At 41.1% G+C, this 23,191-nt stretch overlaps 1 protein-coding gene across 1 annotated transcript in view; it reads right to left on the reverse strand.

The window, feature by feature from the left end:
• Positions 1–4,649: 4,649 nt before the first annotated feature.
• The window catches only part of KIF6 (kinesin family member 6), a 286,950-nt gene continuing 268,408 nt past the window's right edge, over positions 4,650–23,191 (reverse strand). Inside the window, exons 20-22 of the mRNA XM_073338562.1 lie at positions 10,828–10,917; positions 8,259–8,365; positions 4,650–5,146 (exon numbers count right to left, since the gene is read on the reverse strand). Of these exons, the coding sequence (XP_073194663.1) occupies positions 5,130–5,146; positions 8,259–8,365; positions 10,828–10,917 (214 nt within the window). The 3' untranslated portion in view covers positions 4,650–5,129. The remainder of the gene's footprint in view (positions 5,147–8,258; positions 8,366–10,827; positions 10,918–23,191) is intronic.

Raw genomic sequence — 23,191 nt, forward strand, 5'->3', positions numbered from 1 at the left:
AATTCCCATCCTAGACTTTCCACGTATTGCTGTTGGAGAAGGAAATGGTTTCTTCATCCAGTGTCCTCCTTTCACCTTGGCTTTGACTGGAATAGCAAAATGAGTCTTAGCTCTGTGTGAGGACTACTTCTGCCAGCCAATCTACTGGTGCAGACTGAAAGAACTTCACTCTCTTATGTGAGTGGCATTGCGACCTGGCACATGGGGTCGCAATATGATGGAGGGGCAGCTGGGACAAATTTGAGTGTCAGGGGAAGTGCGACTCTGGGCACTAGGTCACAATGTCACTCATTCAAATTTGGGATGGCAGCCCTCCATCGTGATGGAGAGGTGCCGGGGCCAAATTTGAGTGGTGGTGCGACCCTGTGTGCCAGGTCACAACACCGCTCATTCAAGTGGGTGAAGTTCTTTCTGTTTGCAAGCAAATCTGCATTGGTTAACTAAAACAAAATGTACCCCTTTCCTCCCTCCCGACTCCCCCCATGAATTTGGGCCCAAGGCATGTTCCTAGTTTGCCGATGCGCTAATCTGGCCAATGCATTAAAATCTGGTCCTGAGCTCAGAAAAATTCTAGGGCTTTACAAAAACATTTACCATAAAAACTGAACTTGGGAGGCTCCCAGCAGAAATCTCATGAGAACGACTCGTGCAATTTCAGAGCTGTGGGTCCAAACTTGAACCCAAGCATGGATTCAGTCTTGACTCTGAGCCCTGAATCCTTGCCCAAATCTAACTTGGATCCAGATCTGAATGTTTCCTTCTTGGCTCATCTCAACTACTATTAATAATAGACCTTCGCTGTTCCATTTTGGCGTGAAGGATCACTGACCCCAAGTGGCCCAGCCTATGACACAGAGATCGTGAGATCTTCTCAAAGCATGGACACCTATATGATTTCTAGGGTTGTGATCCACTTGACAAATCACATTACACTAGCTACACTAAACAAATGAAATCCCCCAAATCCCCCAATTCTGCTGAGTCCATCTCTGGCATTGCTCTCAAAATTCCAAGTCCTAAACATGGAACACAGGCTTTCAAAATATAGGACAGCTGCAAAATAAAGGACACACCTAAAAAAAAAATAGCCAAGGAAGCTTAAATTGATGTTTAATGTTAGTTTCTTTAAGGTAAGTAACACTGCCCATAACTTCACTTTCCTGATTCCGCATTTCCAGTGCCAAAAGCAATACTGTAATGAAAAGCGGGATAACAGCAGGCCTGTGTGGGACAGAGGTAAATTTGGGTCTAAAATGAGTAATGAGGTGCAGCTGACAGTTATGTTGGCTGATCCTGTGTGGCTCAAATTGCTGATGTGACAGGACGCTTATGACTAGTTTTCTGGCACAGGTTTCTCTGAACAGAGCACGAGGTGACAATCTGCATGCAAGGATACAGTGGTTCAGTGGGGTTTTGCTTCTGGCCAGAACAACTATGCACATCTAGTTGTTGAATTGTTTCAATTTTCCTTTTATGATTAGAGTGGTTTTTATTCCCTCAGGCTTTGTCTACACTAGCAAGTGTTTGCTGGTACAGTGATAGAGGTAGGGCTATACTGGCAAGCCCTCCTTGTGTAGATGCAGTTTATACCAGCTTTTGCTACGATAGCTGAAACCAGTTCCTCAAACGAAATAAGCTATAGTGGCAAAAGCACTGATTTAGTCATACCCCCAACCAACATAGCTATCATGACAAAACTTTTAAGTGTTGACAAGGCTTAAGTTTCACAGCAGGAGTATGAGAACCTAGAGAGCACTCCTTTGAGGTGCAATAAACATGAATATCATGAACATACTGATTCTTCATGCATGACACTGTCCTCTGGCAATTCTCTGGCCTGGATTTTGATCTCACGTCAGTTTTATACTCATGCAATTTGATTTACTGACATGTATCAATGCAGGTAGGGGGGAAGAGGACCCTCTCTTTTCGAAGAAATGGATGAAAGAAGTGGCAAAGTTTTGATTATGCTTTTCTCACATAATTTCCACAAACAAATACCTGTTTCCTTAAATCTTACTGTTGCTCTGTCTCTGAACATTGGATCAGGTTGTTTCAATTCCTCACAGAGATAAACTCTTAAAAGTACAAAGTATCTTCAATTCGTGCAAGGCATCAATAAACAGCCCTAAGTGCAAGTATGCTTATTATAGCATTTGTGTTGAGTAAAGAGCTTCAGATATTGAAGGACATGTCTAGAGGGCCATCTCAACTGCAATGCCCCTAAGAACAAAGAAAAGTAGAGGTAGACGTTAAGAATTCCTAGTTTTATTGTGCTGGCCTCAGATCGAGTCATTGGTAATAACTAGTATTATAATTCTGTGTGATGCTGGCCACACTGGTGAGGTTCCATAACAAATATTAGAGGAAGTGAAATGGAAAAAATTGGAAAAAGACCATTTACAATTATTTAAACCAAACCCAAAAATGATTAATGTAAAATATTAAAAATAGAAATTGGATTTTTTGTGGTTATTAATAAAATGAACATGGAAAAGAAATACATTCTATATAGAGACATCAAATGTGCCTCCGAGCACAAGTCATGCCTGGAGTTTCATCTTGTCAACATCCATATTCTCCGCAGATAGAACAATTAGCATTTACAAAAGCTTAACTCTTTATTTGAAATGGCTTCAATTTATACTATTGATACTAAACACTTCCATTCTAAGATTGGCTGAACTAGAAGAGTAACAACTCACAGAGAGAGGATGCTACAATACATACTGGTGATGCCATATGTGTGAATCTCAGTATTTGATACCTAGGCCTATGTCATCATGGGTTCAATCCTCTTTACAGGAGTTGCTAAGCCTGCAGTGGTATCATCTTTTCCTCAGAGTTCCTGTAGCTATTGTGGCCAGGATGCAGTGGAAGGGGGGTGACCAGGGGTAAGAGTTGGAGAGCACAAGGCATCCACATGGGTGTCTCTGGCCTCTGTGTGGAGCCCTGGGGATTCACCACAAATGGGAGCAGGCTTTGTGACCCTTTCCATGAATGTGTGGACACACTTTGGCCCGACCAGAAGTGATGATGCTATTGGGGAGCTCAGTGAAGATCCATCTTCTCCTCTGGTAAAACCTGTGGAAGGGAATGCGAGTGTAGAAAATGTCTGTGTTGTACCACAAGAGGGGATGATGTGGCCCCTGGTGCTTGGCACAAGGTCCTCCTGGGAACATCTGCATGGCACCCAGCAGTGTACTGCTACTGCCCCAAGACATCTCTGCAATCAAGGTCTTTCGATTTAGAAGACAGCTTGCTCTGGTTGGAGACGTTAAGTAAACAGAATTTACTATATCTACAAGTTTGCATAACCACTGGCTAGATATCACGGTCAACAGACAGTACTCAGTCATGCACAAAAACCTCTTTACTTAGAAAAACTGTTTAACAGGTGGCTAGGCAGGCTCAAATCCAAATATAAACGGATGCCACTGACTGTACCTTCCTCTTGGTAAACACCAGGGCCCTTTCCAGTGACTCAGGAGATTATCTGAAGAGGGACTATCAAGACAGGTAGCATTAGTATGCTACAGTCAACCCAACTGTCATACAGAAATAGGAGCTATCTAGAAGGTGCAGTCTTTATGGGGTGGTCATTGAAAAAATGGTGGACAAGTAATTTTGGATTAATGAGTAAGCACTTAACATGTGCAACTTTTTGTGTTTTGGGTCCTCCAGAGCAGGAAGAACTATGTCCCTTCTGCTACAAGTTATCAAAACCTCAACCCCCCACTTCCTCGCTGATGATGAATAACCATAGACTTGACCCCCACTTCAGCTGGTGCTTGCTAAATTCTTTGCAAAACATACTGATTTCTGTGGCACTCCTGTTGATTTTTGCAGTAAATGGAAATGCATGGAAATACACTGCTTTTTTTTAAATAATAGATTACATTATTGATCATATTTTAATTGTTCATTTGATGAAAACCTGTGGCTTTGAGTATTTTCCAATTCATTGCATAATTTTCAGTTGGTGCAAAATTTAGTACCATTTGAAGTTGAAGTTTATGCCCTAAAGAATACATGACTCCTACCAATCAAGTTATCTGTATTTTGTACATGAATAACAAAGAGATTTCAGATTTCATTACTGCAAGTTGCTCAATAGCATGAAACACAGTGGTTTCAGTCTGAAACTATGTACATTTTAGAAACTAAATTTTGCTTTTATGTTTTAGATTTGCTTGAATCTGAAACTGAAAGTGAGACATGGGGTTGCAAAATGAGGTTATACAAAGAACAGTATTTGCAACAAAACATTAAAACTTTACATTTACATTTTCATATTTTGTTTGGATTCTGCAAAAATTGCCTTGATTTTACTTTAAACCTGCAAGATATCGTTGTTTTGGTTTTTTTAAACCTTGACATTTTGTGGACAATACATTTTTACATTAAATTTAATGTATCCAAGTGAAAGACCTAACATTTCTGGAAACTTTGATTTATGAAATTTCACTTCAATGCAGATCAGTTTTCATATTATAATTCGTGATCTCAAAATTTCAGGTATTTTGTATGAAAACTGCCTTTCTCACAAAAAACAAAACAAAACAATAAAAGTGATGTGCTGGCATTAATCAATGGTCCTGAATAAAACTACTAAATTTCATGACCCAAATATTTACTATTTTTGCACAGCACAACTGTGAAACCCACCTGAATCAAACTCAACAATGTTTGTACAAACACCTGTGGACAAAACTGTTGAATTTCATATAACTATATTCATAGGCTTCCAAAGTACAATCAGAAAAAGAGAAAAAACTCTTTGCATCAGCAGCAAAGAAATGTTCCACTTATAGTAGTGATGGAAAAGTGGTTTTAAAAAGTGCTAACTAATTTTGATGTTTTACAAAATAACCATAACATTCCCAATAAACAAAACGTTTTTTTCCCCTGTCTCATTGCTTCAGTTGGGCTTGATCTTTGTCCATGCTGAAGAGATGATTGCACAGGTGTGACATACACAAGTCACTCTTTTTTCTCAGTCAAGCTGCAGACCCAAAGTGGTGAGCTGTTCCTGGTTCTTAAAGAGAGAAGGTGGGGGAAGAGGAGAGATTTTTGAATTGTCCATTTTTCTTCATTTACAGAAGGAGTATTGGAGTGCAACAAGAAATTCACTTGTTCCCCAAGCCTGAAAGCAGATAAGGACACTGTTAATCAGACTGTAGTTCAAGACATTGTCATCAATTTTAAACCAATGGCTTCTCTACAGACAAAAACAGATGCAGGGCAAGAAGAGGTCTGAATCCAAGAGTTTTAGGCCAGCATATCATTGACCTGCCAACTGTTTTGACTTCAATATCCCAAGAATGAACGGTGAAACAAATGTTTATGCTCACAGAGCAGCCCTTTGTAAGTAACTTTACGAGCTATGTTTAATGTTAGCAACCCCAGCAAGCTACTCCAAGGCGGCTTGATGAACAGAGAGATATCCAAACGAGCAAAAAGTACTGCATGTGTGCCTGTTTAATTAATGTCTGTTTGTAAAGCTCAGAGACATGAATGGCAATGATCTGTGAGCGCCTAACTAATCTCCCCCTGGGACCCCTTCAAAGAGGCCATTTTCCACTGTATTACTTTCATTAAGGATGTTGTGCATTCCCACGCTGATGCTTTTTCTATTTATGAAACTTGTTTTCCACACCATTGGCCTCTGCACACATTTTATCCTCTCTTTTCAGCTAATACAAAGCAGAGCCTTTGATGTGTTTCTGGGCTATTGATATCATGGAGCAGTTTCAAAGGGCTAGGGTCATTGAGGGAAGGGAGAGGAAGTATGATGACATTTTCCAGGCCTTAGCAGACTTTGGTTTGGCTCAGACAATGTTTTCTGCTGGAGTCACCTGCAGGGATTTCCCATGAAGAAAACCAAGCTCCATGAGTGAAATGGAACAGTCTTGGAGAAAGCACCATGATGGAAAAGAGCTCAAATGCTTACAGAATGGATAAGCCTAAAAAGGTTTGGACTCTGGGTACGCAGTATGGCTTAGTGGATAGAGCACTGGGCAGGGACTCAAAACACCTGGGTTCCATCTGCTGGGTGACCATGGGTAAGTCATTTCACCTCCCTGTGACTCAGTTTCCCCATTTCTAAAATGGGAATAATTATACTGATTTTCTTTGCCAAGTGTCTGAGATCTAAGAGCTAGTTATTATTATTGTCCACTTTCCCAAAGCACTCACTTTGAGCAACTCCCTCGTCCTGCCTACTCAGCTTCCTCTGAACTTTACCTGAGATTTCTTTATCTAATAAACACTGCTCTGGGCCCTCTCCTTTTCCTTTGCCCTGGGCCCAGCTGCTCTCAAAATCCTCTGTTAGTTAATCCATGAACAGTTACTGCAACAGTCACTATTACTGTCTACTGCCTTTAGCCTGAATGCATGTGTGGTTAAGACTTCCTTTGTATTGGGAAGCACTGGTGGTGAACGTCACGAGAAGCAATGGAGAACAGAGATAACAGGAGCATAAGACCAGGGGCTGTCGGAAAGCTGGGGGTGTGTCTGAGGGATGCGGAGAACTGAAATCATTTAGGGCCAAATCCAATCATAGATTCATAGATATTAAGGTCAGAAGGGACCATTATGATCATCTAGTCTGACCTCCTGCACAATGCAGGCCACAGAATCTCACCCACCCACTCCTGCGATAAACCTCTCACCTATGTCTGAGCTATTGAAGTCCTCAAATCATGGTTTAAAGACTTCAAGGAGCAGAGAATCCTCCAGCAAGTGACCCTTGCCCCATGGTACAGAGGAAGGCGAAAAACCTCCAGGGTCTCTGCCAATCTGCCCCGGAGGAAAATTCTTTCCCGACCCCAAATATGGTGATCAGCTGAACCCTGAACCCATATGGGCAAGATTCACCAGCCAGATACCCAGGAAAGAATTCTCTGTAGTAACACAGATCCCACCCCATCTAACATCCCATCACAGGCCATTGGGCCTATTTACCATGAATATTAATTATCAATTAATTATCAATTAAGCCTGTGTAAGAAGGGTGTGCTGGTCCTGGGTGAGAAGTGAACAGAGGCCTCCACCTGGCTTTTGAAGGAGAGCTCAGAGGGGGACCCATCTACTGCACCTGGTGGACAATCTGCTGGCTAGGAACTTTGCTAGGCCCCAGTGCATATACTGTAATGTACAGTGCTTGGCAGGCTGTACATGTCTGTAAGTCACACTGTACCTTCTAAGTCATCCTACCCTGCACTGCCAGGCTGGTTGTGGTAAGCATCCTGCACGTGGTACCACACTTATCTCCATAGTGTTTATAACTGAACTTTAACACAGTTTAAAATGTGTTGACCATCCTCTGTTCTGCAGGCATCTCTTTCAGACACAGGTGGGCCTGAAACTTAAGTTTATCAGTTTTGGTAATGCCTAGCCTTCTTTGAGATCCACACATGATTCTACGTGATAGCCTATAGACAAATAACAAGCAGGTTAGGAAAGGCAGCTGACAGATTCATTCTTGATGGGCTTTCAGAAATTATTTCATGACAAATTGCGCCCTTGTAATTCGAAGTTCATTTTTTGTATGTTACAAATGGGATGAATCTTGGACCTTCTAAAAGCCTTAGATGTTTGCTTTAAATGTTGCTTTTTTCTGTAGCCTGGCTCATAGGTGAGCTGCCTACAAATTTAACTTTAACGTCTCCAGAAGAAGCTTGACAACAGCCTTACTAAATTAAGACAAAAGGGAACCTAAACCCTAAGTGTGCTGAGTGTTTGCTTTGGATGGGCATAAGGTGGCTGGATTTGCAGCCTGTGTGTATTTACCTGAGAGTTATTCCTGATAAGCAGAGTGATACTAAAGCACCACTCTGTGATAATGCTAACACCATCTGCCAGGGGCTGATAGCTTGCAGAGTAATGCTGTCATCAGCACTTGAGTGGTGATGGAAAGTTATTGCTTCAGTAATCACTGCTGCTTTCATCTTCTCTCTAATTTGCTACTGTCATTAAAAACTGTTGTAAAAAAAAACAGAGAAGAAACTTTTGTCTTTATTGTGATGAATTACTTCCAGGCCACCTCTGGGTGCCACTGCTGTGTGTTTACTGCCTTCTACCTACTGCCAGTTTTATTTACTCACACTGGAGAGTGAAATTTACTGTCCACCTATGACTACTCTTACCCTCTGATTTAGTGACAAATACCCAAAGGAGATTTATATTAGCATTGATATATATAAACTGCTGTAGCAGAGAGCTCAGTTTGGCCTAGTACAGTTAGCAGAGTTTACCTTTCTTCTGCAGGAGATTCTGTCTGGCTTTAATGAAAGCAAGAATGTCAGCATCAGTCTGGCTGTCTCCAGTGAGTGGGATAGACGAACTTGAACTCCGAGGGGTCCTGAAATAAACAAGTATATTCAGGGACTCAGCTGAGTAAGCAGATTGATTCTATGTTCTCTATTCCTGTCCCCTTTTTTTCTGTTTGAAAAAAAGATAGATTTAAGGGCTTTCGCCTGAGGTTGTGTTGGCAGAAGCCAGCCTAAGTTAGGGCAAAATCAAGGCCATGGTGTTTAAACTTTCCGATCTGTATACGCTTTTAAAATACACCGGGATTCCCATAAATCTAACAAACTGCAACCTGTTTAGTTATTACATGCTCTCCTCTCACACACAAAGAGTTAAAAATATTTTAATGTCAACCCACAGAAAATTACTGTCAAGCAGAGTTAAATAATATAATGAGGTCACTAGAGAAATAGTGGGTGTATCTATGCAATGTGACTCTTTGCTACAGAACTGATGCTGCTATTAGCATTGGACAAATCTGTTGCATCTGTGCCTCCGAGAGGCAAGCTGAGTGAGCATTCCATGGAATAGCATGTCAGCATGGATGTACATGTAGAACGAGATTGTGGATCACATGATGTTCATGACATTTGCCAGCAGTCACTGCAACCAGGACAAGTCTAGGGGATAAACAGCAGCTTACTGCAATATCTTTTTGCCTATTTAAGTCCCAATCCTGCACTGAGTCCCTGTGCCCATGTGGTTAAGCCAGGACCTTACATTATAAATTCTTTGACACAAAGATCATGGGTCAGATCTTCAGCTAGTATAAAATGGCATGGCTCCATTGATGTAAATTTACTCCAGCTGAAGATTTGGCCCTATGCCTTCACATTGGTTAATAGATGAACTAGTCCATAACTGGTACCATAATAAATACTACTAACATTTTCCAAATAGAAACTATCATAATCAAAGCACAATAAAAATATGGAAAGGAATCATGATTATATAGACATTCTACTTTTTAAAAAACTCTTTTCTAATTTTGGTTTTCTTGACAGCACTTAAGTAACTATTATGGCAGAATATAATCTTGGCTGATATAGAACAGATGTCTGATACTGTCCTGCTAATTAAGTCTCTAGCTGGTAAGTGGTGGTCTGCTGGCACAGAACCAAGATGGCAATTGCACAGAAATTGTTACAAACTCCACAAAATGTCTACTTTTATCTAATTAACAAGGATATTCTAAAACTCCAACAGAGCACTATTTCTTAGGATGATCTTTCTAGTAGCTATTAGTGGAGACATCTCTATAAAAACTATAAGGACTGAGTAAAAACTGAGGACCACAGGGGAGAGTCAGATATTCTCAGTTTAGGAAGCAGATTACAACACACTTTGTCACATGAAAGTCAACGTCCTCCTTTATGACCTGGAGTTACTGTTGTGCAGCATCTCATGGGTTCAGACGTAGGCCATCAAGGAGCCATTATCAAGAAATTATTCAGCACAGTATAGTAACTAATTCATATAAAAGTTAACTTTTCTGTACCTTCTGCTAAATTTTGATTAGCAGCAGTGTTAACAGTGAAAAATGTACAGTACATAAGACCAGGTGCTGCCTAACTTCCATTTTTTCCATTCCGTTTTTCCTTTCTCATTTCACACACACACACACACACATTTCTGAAACACTGATCTTTTGGGAAGAAATTTTCCATGCTTTGCCTCTTCTCAAAAGTGGATTATTTTGGAAAATTTGAGGAAAATACCTTCTGCTCTTTTTCCTATTGTAAATAAATAAATAAATAAATGCTAACCACATCTTCTTAGATACGGCTATAGTAAAAAAACAGCTCAAGTGTTAAACTTGAAGCACAGCAGGGTTATAGCTAGTTCTTTTTTGGAGTGGGGGGGAAGTGAACATAAACAAAAGTGATTCCAAAAAATCTCAGTAGCCTCTGCTAACAAATTCGTCGAGCATAAGGCAGCTATGCCTCCTTTGAGAAAACAATACAAATACTCACTACCCAGCCTGACAGACACAGGGGTTGTTGTTCTCAGTTGTTACTGGCATAATTTGCACAAAGGATAATGTGAATGTCTTAAGGAAATACACACAGCAAAATCCTATTAAAAATTCTGCTGTAACACCTGGGGTTGGGGAAAAGCATGGTGGTGAAAAATATTATGGATCTCTTGATTTTAAGGTCTCTGCATCCTACGTTGGTCTACAAATTCTAAGATCCCCATTTAAAAACAAAAGAATATAAAAAGAGCCTTTTATGTTGTTATGGTATATGTTTCACAATATGAACCAGCAGAAAACTGCCTCCAGTCGAACAGTAAGTGCACGAAACGTGGGGAGTCACCTCTCAATATGGGTGCATGGGGTATAAGTGAGGACAAAGCCTTACCTTTAATTATAAAGTCAGATTCAAAATGAGCAGCTTCAGTATATTATTAAGAGACACGGAGAGATGACAATGGAACATTCAGGATTCTAATGCACTGGAGACAAAATGCCAGCCTACCTTACCCTCTGAATCACACCAACATGCTCCCTACCTTGTATTTGAAGCTGAGTTGCTGATCCTGCTCAAGTTGTTTTTCCTACCACGATCTTCACTGGGGTTGACTCTACTGGTATCTGAAAAACTGGAGGTGGAAAATGGAGGGATAATTAAGAGTTTATGTGGAGGAAACTTCTGGATACATCTGAAATGACTACAATGAAGCTGGTTTTTAGAATGGTTTCAGAGTAGCAGCCGTGTTAGTCTGTATTCGCAAAAAGAAAAGAAGTACTTGTGGCACCTTAGAGACTAACCAATTTATTTGAGCATAAGCTTTCGTGAGCTACAGCTCACTTCATCGGATGCATTCAGTGGAAAATACAGTGAGGAGATTTATATACTCACAGAACATGAAAAAATGGGTGTTATCATACACACTGTAAGGAGAGTGATCACTTAAGATGAGCTAATACCAGCAGGATAGCGGGGGCAGGGGGGAAGAGAAAACCCTTTGTAGTGATAATCAAGGTGGGCCATTTCCAGCAGTTAACAAGAACATCTGAGGAACAGTGGGGGATGGAGGGGGGGAATAAACATGGGGAAATAGTTTTACTTTGTGTAATGACCCATCCACTCCCAGTCTCTATTCAAGCCTAAGTTAATTGTATCCCGTTTGCAAATTAATTCCAATTCAGCAGTCTCTTGTTGGAGTCTGTTTCTGAAGTCTTTTTGTTGTAATATTGCGACTTTTAGGTCTGTAATCGAGTGACCAGAGAGATTGAAGTGTTCTCTGACTAGTTTTTGAATGTTATAATTCTTGACATCTGATTTGTGTCCATTTATTCTTTTACATAGAGACTGGCCAGTTTGACCACCATACATGGCAGAGGGGCATTGCTGGCACATGATGGCATATATCACATTCGTAGATGTGCAGGTGAACGAGCCTCTGATAGTGTGGCTGATGTGATTAGGCCCTATGATGGTGTCCCCTCAAAGATATGTGGACACAGTTGGCAACGGACTTTGTTGCAAGGATAGGTTCCTGGGTTAGTGGTTCTGTTGTGTGGTTGCTGGTGAGTATTTGCTCCAGGTTGGGGGGCTGTCTGTAAGCAAGGACTGGCCTGTCTCCCAAGATTTGTGAGAGTGATGGGTCGTCCTTCAGGATAGGTTGTAGATCCTTGATGATGCGTTGGAGAGGTTTTAGTTGGAGGCTGAAGGTGATGGCTAGTGGCATTCTGTTATTTTCTTTGTTGGGCCTGTCCTGTAGTAGGTGATCTCTGGGTACTCTTCTGGCTCTGTCAATTTGTTTCTTCACTTCAGCAGGTGGGTACTGTAGTTGTAAGAATGCTTGAAAGAGATCTTGTAGGTGTTTGTCTCTGTCTGAGGGTTGGAGCAAATGCGGTTGTATCGCAGAGCTTGGCTGTAGACGATGGATTGTGTGGTGTGGTCTGGGTGAAAGCTGGAAGCATGTAGGTAGGAATAGTGGTCAGTAGGTCTCCGGTATAGGGTGGTGTTTATGTGACCATCGCTTATTAGCACCGTAGTGTCCAGGAAGTGGATCTCTTGTGTGGACTGGTCCAGGCTGAGGTTGATGGTGGGATGGAAATTGTTGAAATCATGGTGGAATTCCTCAAGGGCTTCTTTCCCATGGGTCCAGATGATGAAGATGTCATCAATATAGTGCAAGTAGAGTAGGGGCGTTAGGGGACGAGAGCTGAGGAAGCGTTGTTCTAAGTCAGCCATAAAAATGTTGGCATACTGTGGAGCCATGCGGGTACCCATAGCAGTGCCGCTGATTTGAAGGTATACATTGTCCCCAAATGTGAAATAGTTATGGGTGAGGACAAAGTCACAAAGTTCAGCCACCAGGTTTGCCGTGACGTTATTGGGGATACTGTTCCTGACGGCTTGTAGTCCATCTTTGTGTGGAACGTTGGTGTAGAGGGCTTCTACATCCATAGTGGCCAGGATGGTGTTTTCAGGAAGATCACCGATGGATTGTAGTTTCCTCAGGAAGTCGGTGGTGTCTCGAAGATAGCTGGGAGTGCTGGTAGCGTAGGGCCTGAGGAGGGAGTCTACATAGCCAGACAATCCTGCTGTCAGGGTGCCAATGCCTGAGATGATGGGGCGCCCAGGATTTCCAGGTTTATGGATCTTGGGTAGCAGATAGAATACCCCAGGTCGGGGTTCCAGGGGTGTGTCTGTGCGGATTTGTTCTTGTGCTTTTTCAGGGAGTTTCTTGAGCAAATGCTGTAGTTTCTTTTGGTAACCCTCAGTGGGATCAGAGGGTAATGGCTTGTAGAAAATGGTGTTGGAGAGCTGCCTAGCAGCCTCTTGTTCATATTCCGACCTATTCATGATGACGACAGCACCTCCTCTGTCAGCCTTTTTGATTATGATGTCAGAGTTGTTTCTGAGGCTGTGGATGGCATTGTGTTCTGCATGGCTAAGGTTATGGGGCAAGTGATGCTGCTTTTTTGTTTTAACTACCAAAAACACCTCTTGCTTACAGGAATAAGGGAATTTTCTATCCAACTTATGTGATGATGGCACTAGCATAGTGAATATGGCCACAAAAAAGCACTCTTAGGACTTAATGTTTTAGAGTGGCAAACAAGGGGGTAAAGAATCAGAGGACAATGCACCATTTCACTTTCTATGAAGGAGTTTTAATTTCACGATGGAGGATTTTGGTGTATTTTAGAAATACATTTTGTGAACTCTCTAAATTAATACTGAGCCAAACGTTGAGGCCTTAACTCAGTTTGTACCCAGCCTTTACTCAGGCAAAATTATTACTGAAATCAAAGGGAGACTGGATAAAAACTGAGCAAGGACCTACGGATCTGGCTTGTTGATCATAGCTTTGCTTATTGCAAAAGGGTGTAGCACATTCTGCCCCTGGAGAGATGCCATTATCAAGGGATCTCTCAATTAGGAAGGCAGATTTCTGCCATAGATGTCAATTTCACCTTGTCCAGCAGCTTTCCTGTGTCTATGGGGTTAGTATATACAGCAGTATTTCTTATGTCAGTACTAAGAGAGAATTACAACATGGTGTTATTCAGGAGCAGTGTGTTTCCGCTAGGTGGTGGGCTTGGTGTATTCCTGCTTTTTTAACCCTGCAGTAGTTCATTCACTTTGGCTTATGAATTGATATTTCTGGCAGAGAACTTGAAAAAGGAAAGAAATTTATTACTAATATTTTACTGTGTTACATCGTGCCAGGTTCAGTTTTGCAGAATATACTGTGCCCAAGAGTGTAAGTTATTTTCAAATGAGAAACTCATAGGTTATGGGGTTGAACATTTCTCTTTAACTCCTGAAGTCCTATACCATTGGTATCTGCCTACTGCATTGAAATGACACTCACTTTAAATTAATTAAATTTAAATTAATACAAAATGCAGCTTTCAATAAGTGTTTAATACTTCATGCTTATCTCACACCATTGTGTCTGGGTGTTAAAAGGGCCTCAAGAGAATGGGTAATGTATGACATATTATTACTGTGATGCAATAACTAGGCACAAAGGAGTTCTACTTTTCTTCAGAGCTATCAGATCAATACAGAACTTTAGAACTTGAGTAAAATTTTCAAAAACATCTGAGTGACTTAGAGGTGAAGTCCCACTTTCAAATGTGACTTAGGTACTTAGGAGTCTTCTCTTTGACTTCCAACTAGAATTAGGCTCCTAAATTCCTAAGTCACTTTTGAAAATAGAACTTAGGCTTCTATATCAGTTAGGTGCTTTTGAAAGTGTTCCCTACAGTTTTCACTCTGAACATACCTCAGGTTTATTTGGGTTGCATTAGAAAATTATCAGCCTCCTTTCTGACAGGGTCTTGGAAGGCACAGACAGGCCAAACTGCTGATTTCAAATCTTGTGAGTTACAGGGTTTCTGGGGAATTGAAGGGAGCGAGGTATTCTGTGTAGAGTGGGCAAAATATTTGCAGCAAGATTCAAACTGCTTGAAATTTGAGCATTTTTAGTGACTTGAGTTTTGTGGGTAGTCTTTTCTCCACAAATGAGCTCAAATGGAAATTCACCAACAGAGGATTTTTTCCTCAGAGACAAGGTGGGTGAGGTAACATTTTTTATTGGACCAACTTCTGTTGGTGAGAGAGACAAGCTTTCAAGCTACACAGAGGTCTTCTTCCGCAGACACATTATAATACCCACAAATGTTCCGAATTGTGACATTTCAAGGGCATGAAAAATGGACAAAATGGAAAATGCTACAAAAACGTTGTGAAAATATTTCCCCAGTTTCACACAATACCTATACAGCGAATGACTCCTGCAATCCAGGGAAAGAAATGTAAAGACAATAGCAGGTAAGAAGTCATCAGAGAACGTGCAGGACCTGAGATTATCTCCTGTGGAATGTAAATTGAAAGTAGGGGGCCTCAAGGACAAAGCTAGAGAGTTAAAGGGTCTGTTGAGGTCAAAGAGAAAGATTTGGATGTCCATGGAGTCTGTTGGAGTTGGAGAAAGGGAGTTGGGTGAAGCAAAAGGGATTGGATAACATTAAGAGACAAAGATCTGACTGAGCTGGAAACAGAAGTGGAGACAGAAATGGGAGAAGGGAACCCTCCAGAGCTTCTGAGAATCATAGAATCATAGAATATCAGAGTTGGAAGGGACCTCAGGAGATCATCTTGTCCAACCCCCTGCTCAAAGCAGGACCAATCCTCAATTTTTGCCCCAGATCCCTAAATGGCCCCCTCAAGGATTGAACTCACAACCCTGGGTTTAGCAGGCCAATGCTCAAACCACTGAGCTATCCCTCCCCAGAACCAAAACTTTCTAGACTCAATGAGAATGCACCATCATGTGAACAATTCCATCCTTCACTAGCAGTTAATCTAAATATTCAGCGAGTAAAGTTGATAATACAAGAATCTGATAAACTTCCTAAATAAAAACCAATGTGAGAGAGGAATCGTGGAATGCCTATCCACCAGGATGAACTGAATACTATCCTTGTGTTTTGGTGTGGAGCAGCAAAGGAGTACTGAGCCAGAATTGTACAATTTAAGATGTTTTACAGAGTTAGTAGGATGCCACAGACAGACACATGCACACCCACACAATTGCAATTAACTCACAGCTTTATGCTGACGACCGTGTGGATAAGTGAGTGCATTCTCTTTCTGATGCTTTGGGAATTTCATCAGGTATATTTTTTAGTAAAATAGTCTCTTGTTTTCTGTATTTCATATTGCTCTCCCCTTCACATTATATTTTCACTCTGCGTTTGTTGAGATATTCATAGACCTTTTTCAGTCTGGAGAGATGATCAGCCTTTCTCTGTTTTCTCCCCATTACAGACTTTTTCATCATTGTGACTAAATTAATTTCCTTTGAATGGATTGGATTTGCTGCTTCTAACAGCCTCATATGACACTTGTTAGGAGCTGTTCACATGTTGCATTTGCACTAAGTCTAGAAATTTTGGATATATGAGATGATAAATTTAATTTAGATTTGAAAACTTTTATTAGAAGATCTAGGAGGATTTACAATTAGTATCACTTCATATGTACTCTAAAGATCTTATTTGAAGCCTTATGCTCTTATTAGGTAACATTTTTTGTTCTTATTTGTATGCATGGATATTTTCATTATACGTCATTAAAGCTTACACAAAACCTAAGAAAATGGAACAAAAATTTAATATTATTTTTGATGTCTCTGGCTGTTCTTCCTCTAACTCATCAGATGTTGTTGACCTTTTTCTTAATAGGTTGCCCGTACACCCCCATCGCTACCAAGAATTGTAATCACTATTTGAAATCTCTTTTGGCCCTTATGTTTTCTGAACATTTCAGATTACTGTTTGCGATCAGAGAAGGCTATAAAATATTCAAAACTACCTGGCATGAAGCCTTGTCCCAAGAATGGCAGAGCAAGCAAGTTTCGTTTTGTAATGAATGTTTCTGGTTAAGCCTCTAGAAAATGCCTGGTATAAATTTCAGCTATCTGAAATACATCAGAGATGGTAATATGAGTAAGGCAACACTAGCTTACCTGTGTAACACAGCACTTTTCCTATAGGAAGGTAAATCTCATGTAGAATACATTGAGAATGGCTTGTGTGTAAGTGTGTGTTTATACAAAACAAACCACAAGGTACTAAATTCTGTTCTGCTGCTATTGAAATCAATGGGATTTTTGCCATTCACTTCAGTGGAAGAAAGATCAAGCCAGTGGTTTTGGGTCTTTAAGGCCTGATCCTGTGAGGTACTAAGTTCCCTTGCTTAGCACTTTATAGAACTGACCCCTTAGTAACACAGACTAGTTCTGTGTGAGTTGCTAAGGGCTGAAACACTGTTTTATTTAAAGGAAGATAAATATTTGGCCACAAATTTGTTAATTTTGTCCATTTAAACCTAACACGGATTACCAAACTGTTCTTGGACTTAAGTTATAAATTGACCTGAGACATTATGCGGGGGGAGGGATAGCTCAGTGGTTTGAGCATTGGCCTGCTTAAACCCAAGGGTTGTGAGCTCAATCCTTGAGGGGCCATTTAGGGATCTGGGGCAAAAATTGGGGGATTTGTCCTGCTTTGAGCAGGGGGTTGGACTAGATGACCTCCTGAGGTTCCTTCCAACCCTGATATTCTATGATTATCATGTATTACTTGGGGATATCTCTTCTCTTTCTGAGACCTGATCATCTCTGCTACCTCTAATTAATGACATTCCGAACAGCCATGGCACAAATTAAGTATTTTATTATTCTAAAATGTTTGTAAAGTGCCCCATAAACAATAATAGTCAACATAAACTGTGCATTACAGACTTATTCATAGATATTTTATTTAGGCCAGAAGGGACCATTATGATCATCTAGTCTGACCTCTTGCACAATGCAGGCCACAGAATTTCACCCACCACTCCTAAAAAAGACCTCACACCTATATCTGTGCTATTGAAGTCCTCAAATTGTAGTTTGAAGACCTCAAGGAGCAGAGAATCCTCCAGCAAGTGACCCGTGCCCCATGCTACAGAGGAAGGCGAAAAACCTCCAGGGCCTTCCAATCTGCCCTGGAGGAAAATTCCTTCCCGACCCCAAATATGGCGATCAGCTAAACCCTGAGCATATGGGCAAGATTCATCAGCCAGATACTACAGAAAATTCTTTCCCGGGTAACTTGGATCTTACCCCATCTAAAAACCCATCACAGGCCATTGGGCCTATTTACCATGAATATTTAATTACCAAAACCATGTTATCCCATCATACCATCTCCTCCATAAGCTTATCGAGTTTAATCTTAAAGCAAGATAGATCTTTTGCCCCCACTACTTCCCTCGGAAGGCTATTCCAAAACTTCACTCCTCTGATGGTTAGAAACCTTCGTCTAATTTCTAATCTAAATTTCCTAGTGGCCAGTTTATATCCATTTGTTCTTGTGTCCACATTGGTACTGAGTTTAAATAATTCCTCTCCCTCTCTGGTATTTATCCCTCTGATATATTTATAGAGAGCAATCATATCTCCCCTCAACCTTCTTTTAGTTAGGCTAAACAAGCCAAGCTCCCTGAGTCTCCTTTCATAAGACAAGTTTTCCATTCCTCGGATCATCCTAGTAGCCCTTCTCTGTACCTGTTCCAGTTTGAATTCATCCTTCTTAAACATGGGAGACCAGAACTGCACACAGTATTCCAGGTGAGGTCTCACCAGTGCCTTATATAACGGTACTAAAACCTCCTTATCCCAACTGGAAATACCTCTCCTAATGCATCCCAAGACGACATTAGCTTTTTTCACAGCCATATCACATTGGCAGCTCATAGTCATCCTATGATCAACCAATACTCCAAGGTCCTTTTCCTCCTCCGTTACTTCTAGTTGATGCGTCCCTAGCTTATAACTAAAATTCTTGTTATTAATCCCTAAATGCATGACCTTACACTTCTCACTATTAAATTTCATCCTATTCCTGTTACTCCAGTTTACAAGGTCATCCAGATCCTCCTGTAGGGTATCCCTGTCCTTCTCTAAATTAGCAATACCTCCCAGCTTTGTATCATCTGCAAACTTTATTAGCACACTCCCACTTTTTGTGCCCAGGTCAGTAATAAAAAGATTAAATAAGATTGGTCCCAAAACTGATCCTTGAGGAACTCCACTGGTAACCTTCCTCCAACTTGACAGTTCACCTTTCAGTAGGACCCGTTGTAGTCTCCCCTTTAACCAATTCCCTATCCACCTTTCAATTTTCCTATTGATGCCCATCTTATCCAATTTAACTAATAATTCCCCATGTGGCACAGTATCAAACGCCTTACTAAAATCTAAGTAAATTAGATCCACTGCGTTTCCTTTATCTAAAAAATCTGTTACTCTCTCAAAGAAGGAGATCAGGTTGGTTTGGCACGATCTACCTTTTGTAAAACCATGTTGTATTTTGTCCCATTTACCATTGACTTCAATGTCCTTAACTACCTTCTCCTTCAAAATTTTTTCCAAGACCTTGCATACTACAGATGTCAAACTAACAGGCCTATAATTACTTGGATCACTTTTTTCCCCTTTCTTAAAAATAGGAACTATGTTAGCAATTCTCCAATCATACGGTACAACCCCTGAGTTTACAGATTCATTAAAAATTCTTGCTAATGGGCTTGCAATTTCTTGTGCCAATTCTTTTAATATTCTTGGATGAAGATTATCTGGGCCCCCCGATTTAGTCCCATTAAGCTGTTTGAGTTTCGCTTCTACCTCAGATATGGTGATGTCTACCTCCATATCCTCATTCCCATTTATCATGCTACCATTATCCCTAAGATCCTCTTTAGTCTTATTAAAGACTGAGGCAAAGTATTTGTTTAGATATTGGGCCATGCCTAGATTATCCTTGACCTCCACTCCATCCTCAGTTTTTAGCGGTCCCACTTCTTCTTTCTTTGTTTTCTTCCTATTTATATGACTATAGAACCTTTTACTATTGGTTTTAATTCCCTTTGCAAGGTCCAACTCTACTTGACTTTTAGCCTGTCTCACTTTATCCCTACATATTCTGACCTCAATAAGGTAGCTTTCCTTACTGATCCCTCCCTTCTTCCACTCCCTATATGCTTTCTGCTTTTTCTTAATTACCTCTCTAAGATGCTTGCTCATCCAGCTTGGTCTACAACTCCTGCCTATGAATTTTTTCCCCTTTCTTGGGATGCAGGCTTCCGATAGCTTCTGCAGCTTTAATTTAAAATAATCCCAGGCCTCCTCTACCTTTAAACCCATAAATTCTTCAGTCCAATCCACTTCCCTAACTAATTTCCTTAATTTTTGAAAGTCAGCCCTTTTGAAATCAAAAACCCTAGTTGCAGATTTATTTTTGTTAATCCTTCCATTCAGTTTGAACTGAATTAGCTCATGATCACTTGAGCCAAGACTATCCCCTACAACCATTTCCTCTATGAGGTCCTCATTACTCACCAAGACCAAATCTAAAATGGCATCCCCTCTAGTCGGTTCAGCAACTACTTGCTGAAGGAATCCATCAGCTATCGCATCTAGGAAAATCTGAGCCCTATTATTATTACTAGCACTCGTCCTCCAGTCTATATCTGGGAAGTTAAAGTCTCCCATGATCACACAGTTTCCATTAGTATTTACTTTATTAAAAACATTAAAAAGGGCTCTATCCATATCCAAATTAGATCCCGGCGGTCTATAGCACACCCCAAGCACTATCCCAGGGGAGGCTCTAATAGTTTTCTTCCCCAATTTAATTGTTGCCCAGACAGACTCAGTCATATCCATTTCATCGCTTCTTATTTCTTTACATTCTATCTCATCATTGATATACAGTGCTACTCCACCACCTTTACCTTTATTTCAGTCTTTCCTAAACAGCACATACCCTTCAATACCTGTAGCCCAGTCATGACTACTATTCCACCAGGTCTCTGTTATACCTATAATATCTGGTTTCACTTCCTGCACCAGTAACTCTAGTTCCTCCATTTTGTTACCTAGGCTCCTTGCATTAGTGTACAAACATCTTAATTTTTGCTGTTTGGCCTCACTCACATTCTGTACCCTATTAGGCACGGTTATTTTACTACCAGTATAACCTATTAGACTTGTATCTACACTGCCCTTCCTCCTACCTACAGCTGTATCCACTCTTACTTCATTTTCTTTCCACTCTATGCTAAATTCTGGCGTGGAGATTACCTGGACATCTCCCAACCATCTCCCCCAAATTCCTAGTTTAAAGCTCTCTTAATCAGTTGTGCCAGCCTCCATCCTAGAAGTCTATTTCCTTCCCTACTCAGATGAAGTCCATCCCGAGAGAACTGTCCTCTATCCATGAATGCCTCCCAATGACCATACATCCCAAAGCCCTCCTTATAGCACCACTGCCTAAGCCATCTATTGATAGTCATAATCTTGTCACACCTTTGTTGCCCTTCTCTAGGAACAGGCAGAATCCCACTAAAGATCACCTGAGCCTCAATTTCCTTAAGCGTCCTCCCCAGCCTAGCATAGTCTCCCTTAATACTTTCCAGCGAGAATCTAGCCGTATCATTTGTTCCCACATGAAGGATAATTAGGGGATTCTTTCCCGCTCCCTTTAGAATCCTTTTCAACCTCAGGTCTACATCCCGTATCTTAGCACCTGGAAGACAGCACACCCTCCTATTTTCTGGATCAGCTCTGGTTACAGGCCTATCTATTCTTCTCAGTAAAGAGTCCCCAATCACATAGACCTGCCTTTTCCTAGTGACGGTGCTATTCTCCAGTCTATCCCCTGTTCCCTCTGGCTGCAAGTTCTTTCCATTCCCATTCTCCCTTGTAATCCTTTTTAACCCATCCTGTATCCTCCTGGGGCTCATATTTGGTGTAATCTCCATTAACTCTTCCCCTTTTCCTATAGGACTAACCGCTCTTCTCTTCTTCCTTGCCCTGTCACCTTCAGTGACTACCTGCTGAGCCCCTTCTTCATTTTCCAACTCTGCAAACCTATTCTGAAGCTCTATTTCTCCTTCACTAGCCCGTCTTTTCCTCTGCCTAGTTCTTTTAGTCACATGCTTCCACTGACCACTTTCCTCACCCAGTCTCCCCTCAGAATTCCCTAGTCCTGCTTCCATCTGCAAGTCTGAGCTTTTCCCTTCAGATACCTCATGTCTTTGCTCCATAATCTGCTCAAACCCCTTCCTAAACTCTACCAGACTTTCCACCTGCATCTCCAAACCTCTGATCTTTTCCTCCATCAGCTCTATCAGACGGCATTTCATGCAGACAAAACTCTTACCAGGTGCCCCCTCCAGGATCATGTACATACCACAGCTTCCACATCCAGTCATCTTCATTGTGTCATCTGCTACATGGGTCACTCCCACTGCCACCTCTGAATCTGTCATAGCCTTCCCACCTAAATCCTGTTAATCTGGGAAACACAAACCACACCAAAACACCACCACTCACAGCAAAACCAAACCCCACACAAGCACCACAAGACAAACTCCCCTGTTTACAGCTCTGTGCTAGCTCCTGTGCCGCTGCACGACTGGCTGCTACCTTTATAGGACCCCTAGTCAGTGAAGCCCCGCCCCCTAATCAGGGCTCAGCTTCTCTCCCAGCACAAAGCCCCTACAAGCCTCTACACATACAGATACTACCAATACAAAACCAAACAAACACAAATACCTTCTCCTCCAACAGAACTCCCACTCAAACCAAAACTCATGACCAAAGGGTTTTCTTAGAATGAATATATAGATTTTGAGAAAGGTTACCTTAGCCAAATCCCTGAGTTGTATCCTGGGATGGTGAAATGTGCCAAGACAGACATTCTATTACTTCTAATCCTGAAGTCTGCATTTGCCTCTGTTCATACCAAGGAGCTAGTTTGAATGGTTTTAGTGCGTGCTTATTCTGTCAGTGGTAGTCTTACATTTCTGACAGGGAGCCCACTAAGTGTTAGATTTTATGTCCATTCAACATATCTTCTAACTGTATTCCTTCTCGGATATGGCTCCCTGTTTCCACTGATCTACATACAACTTTCTATGGTATATAATTCATATCAGCTTCTACTTGTGACCAGTCTGCCGGATGGGTGATGATGGTAGTATCAATTTATATGAACATATTACCAGTTTCTTGGTGGATTGGGTAACAAAGGGCCATCTGTGAACCAGGACTATGTAACAGAGAGGGGAAGTTATAGCCAAGGTCTCATCCTACATAATGTAACGTTACTGAGTCTACTGGGTATAAAGTGGATCCGATGCATCCAATGAAGTGAGCTGTAGCTCACGAAAGCTTATGCTCAAATAAATTGGTTAGTCTCTAAGGTGCCACAAGTACTCCTTTTCCATATTCTGAAACTGTGTGAAACTGGAAACTTTCCCTCTAGAATGTTAAAGCCTCAACCAGGTTCCAAAGAGCA

Source organism: Lepidochelys kempii, chromosome 3, assembly GCF_965140285.1.
Source record: "Lepidochelys kempii isolate rLepKem1 chromosome 3, rLepKem1.hap1, whole genome shotgun sequence".
Lineage (NCBI taxonomy): Eukaryota > Metazoa > Chordata > Testudines > Cheloniidae > Lepidochelys > Lepidochelys kempii.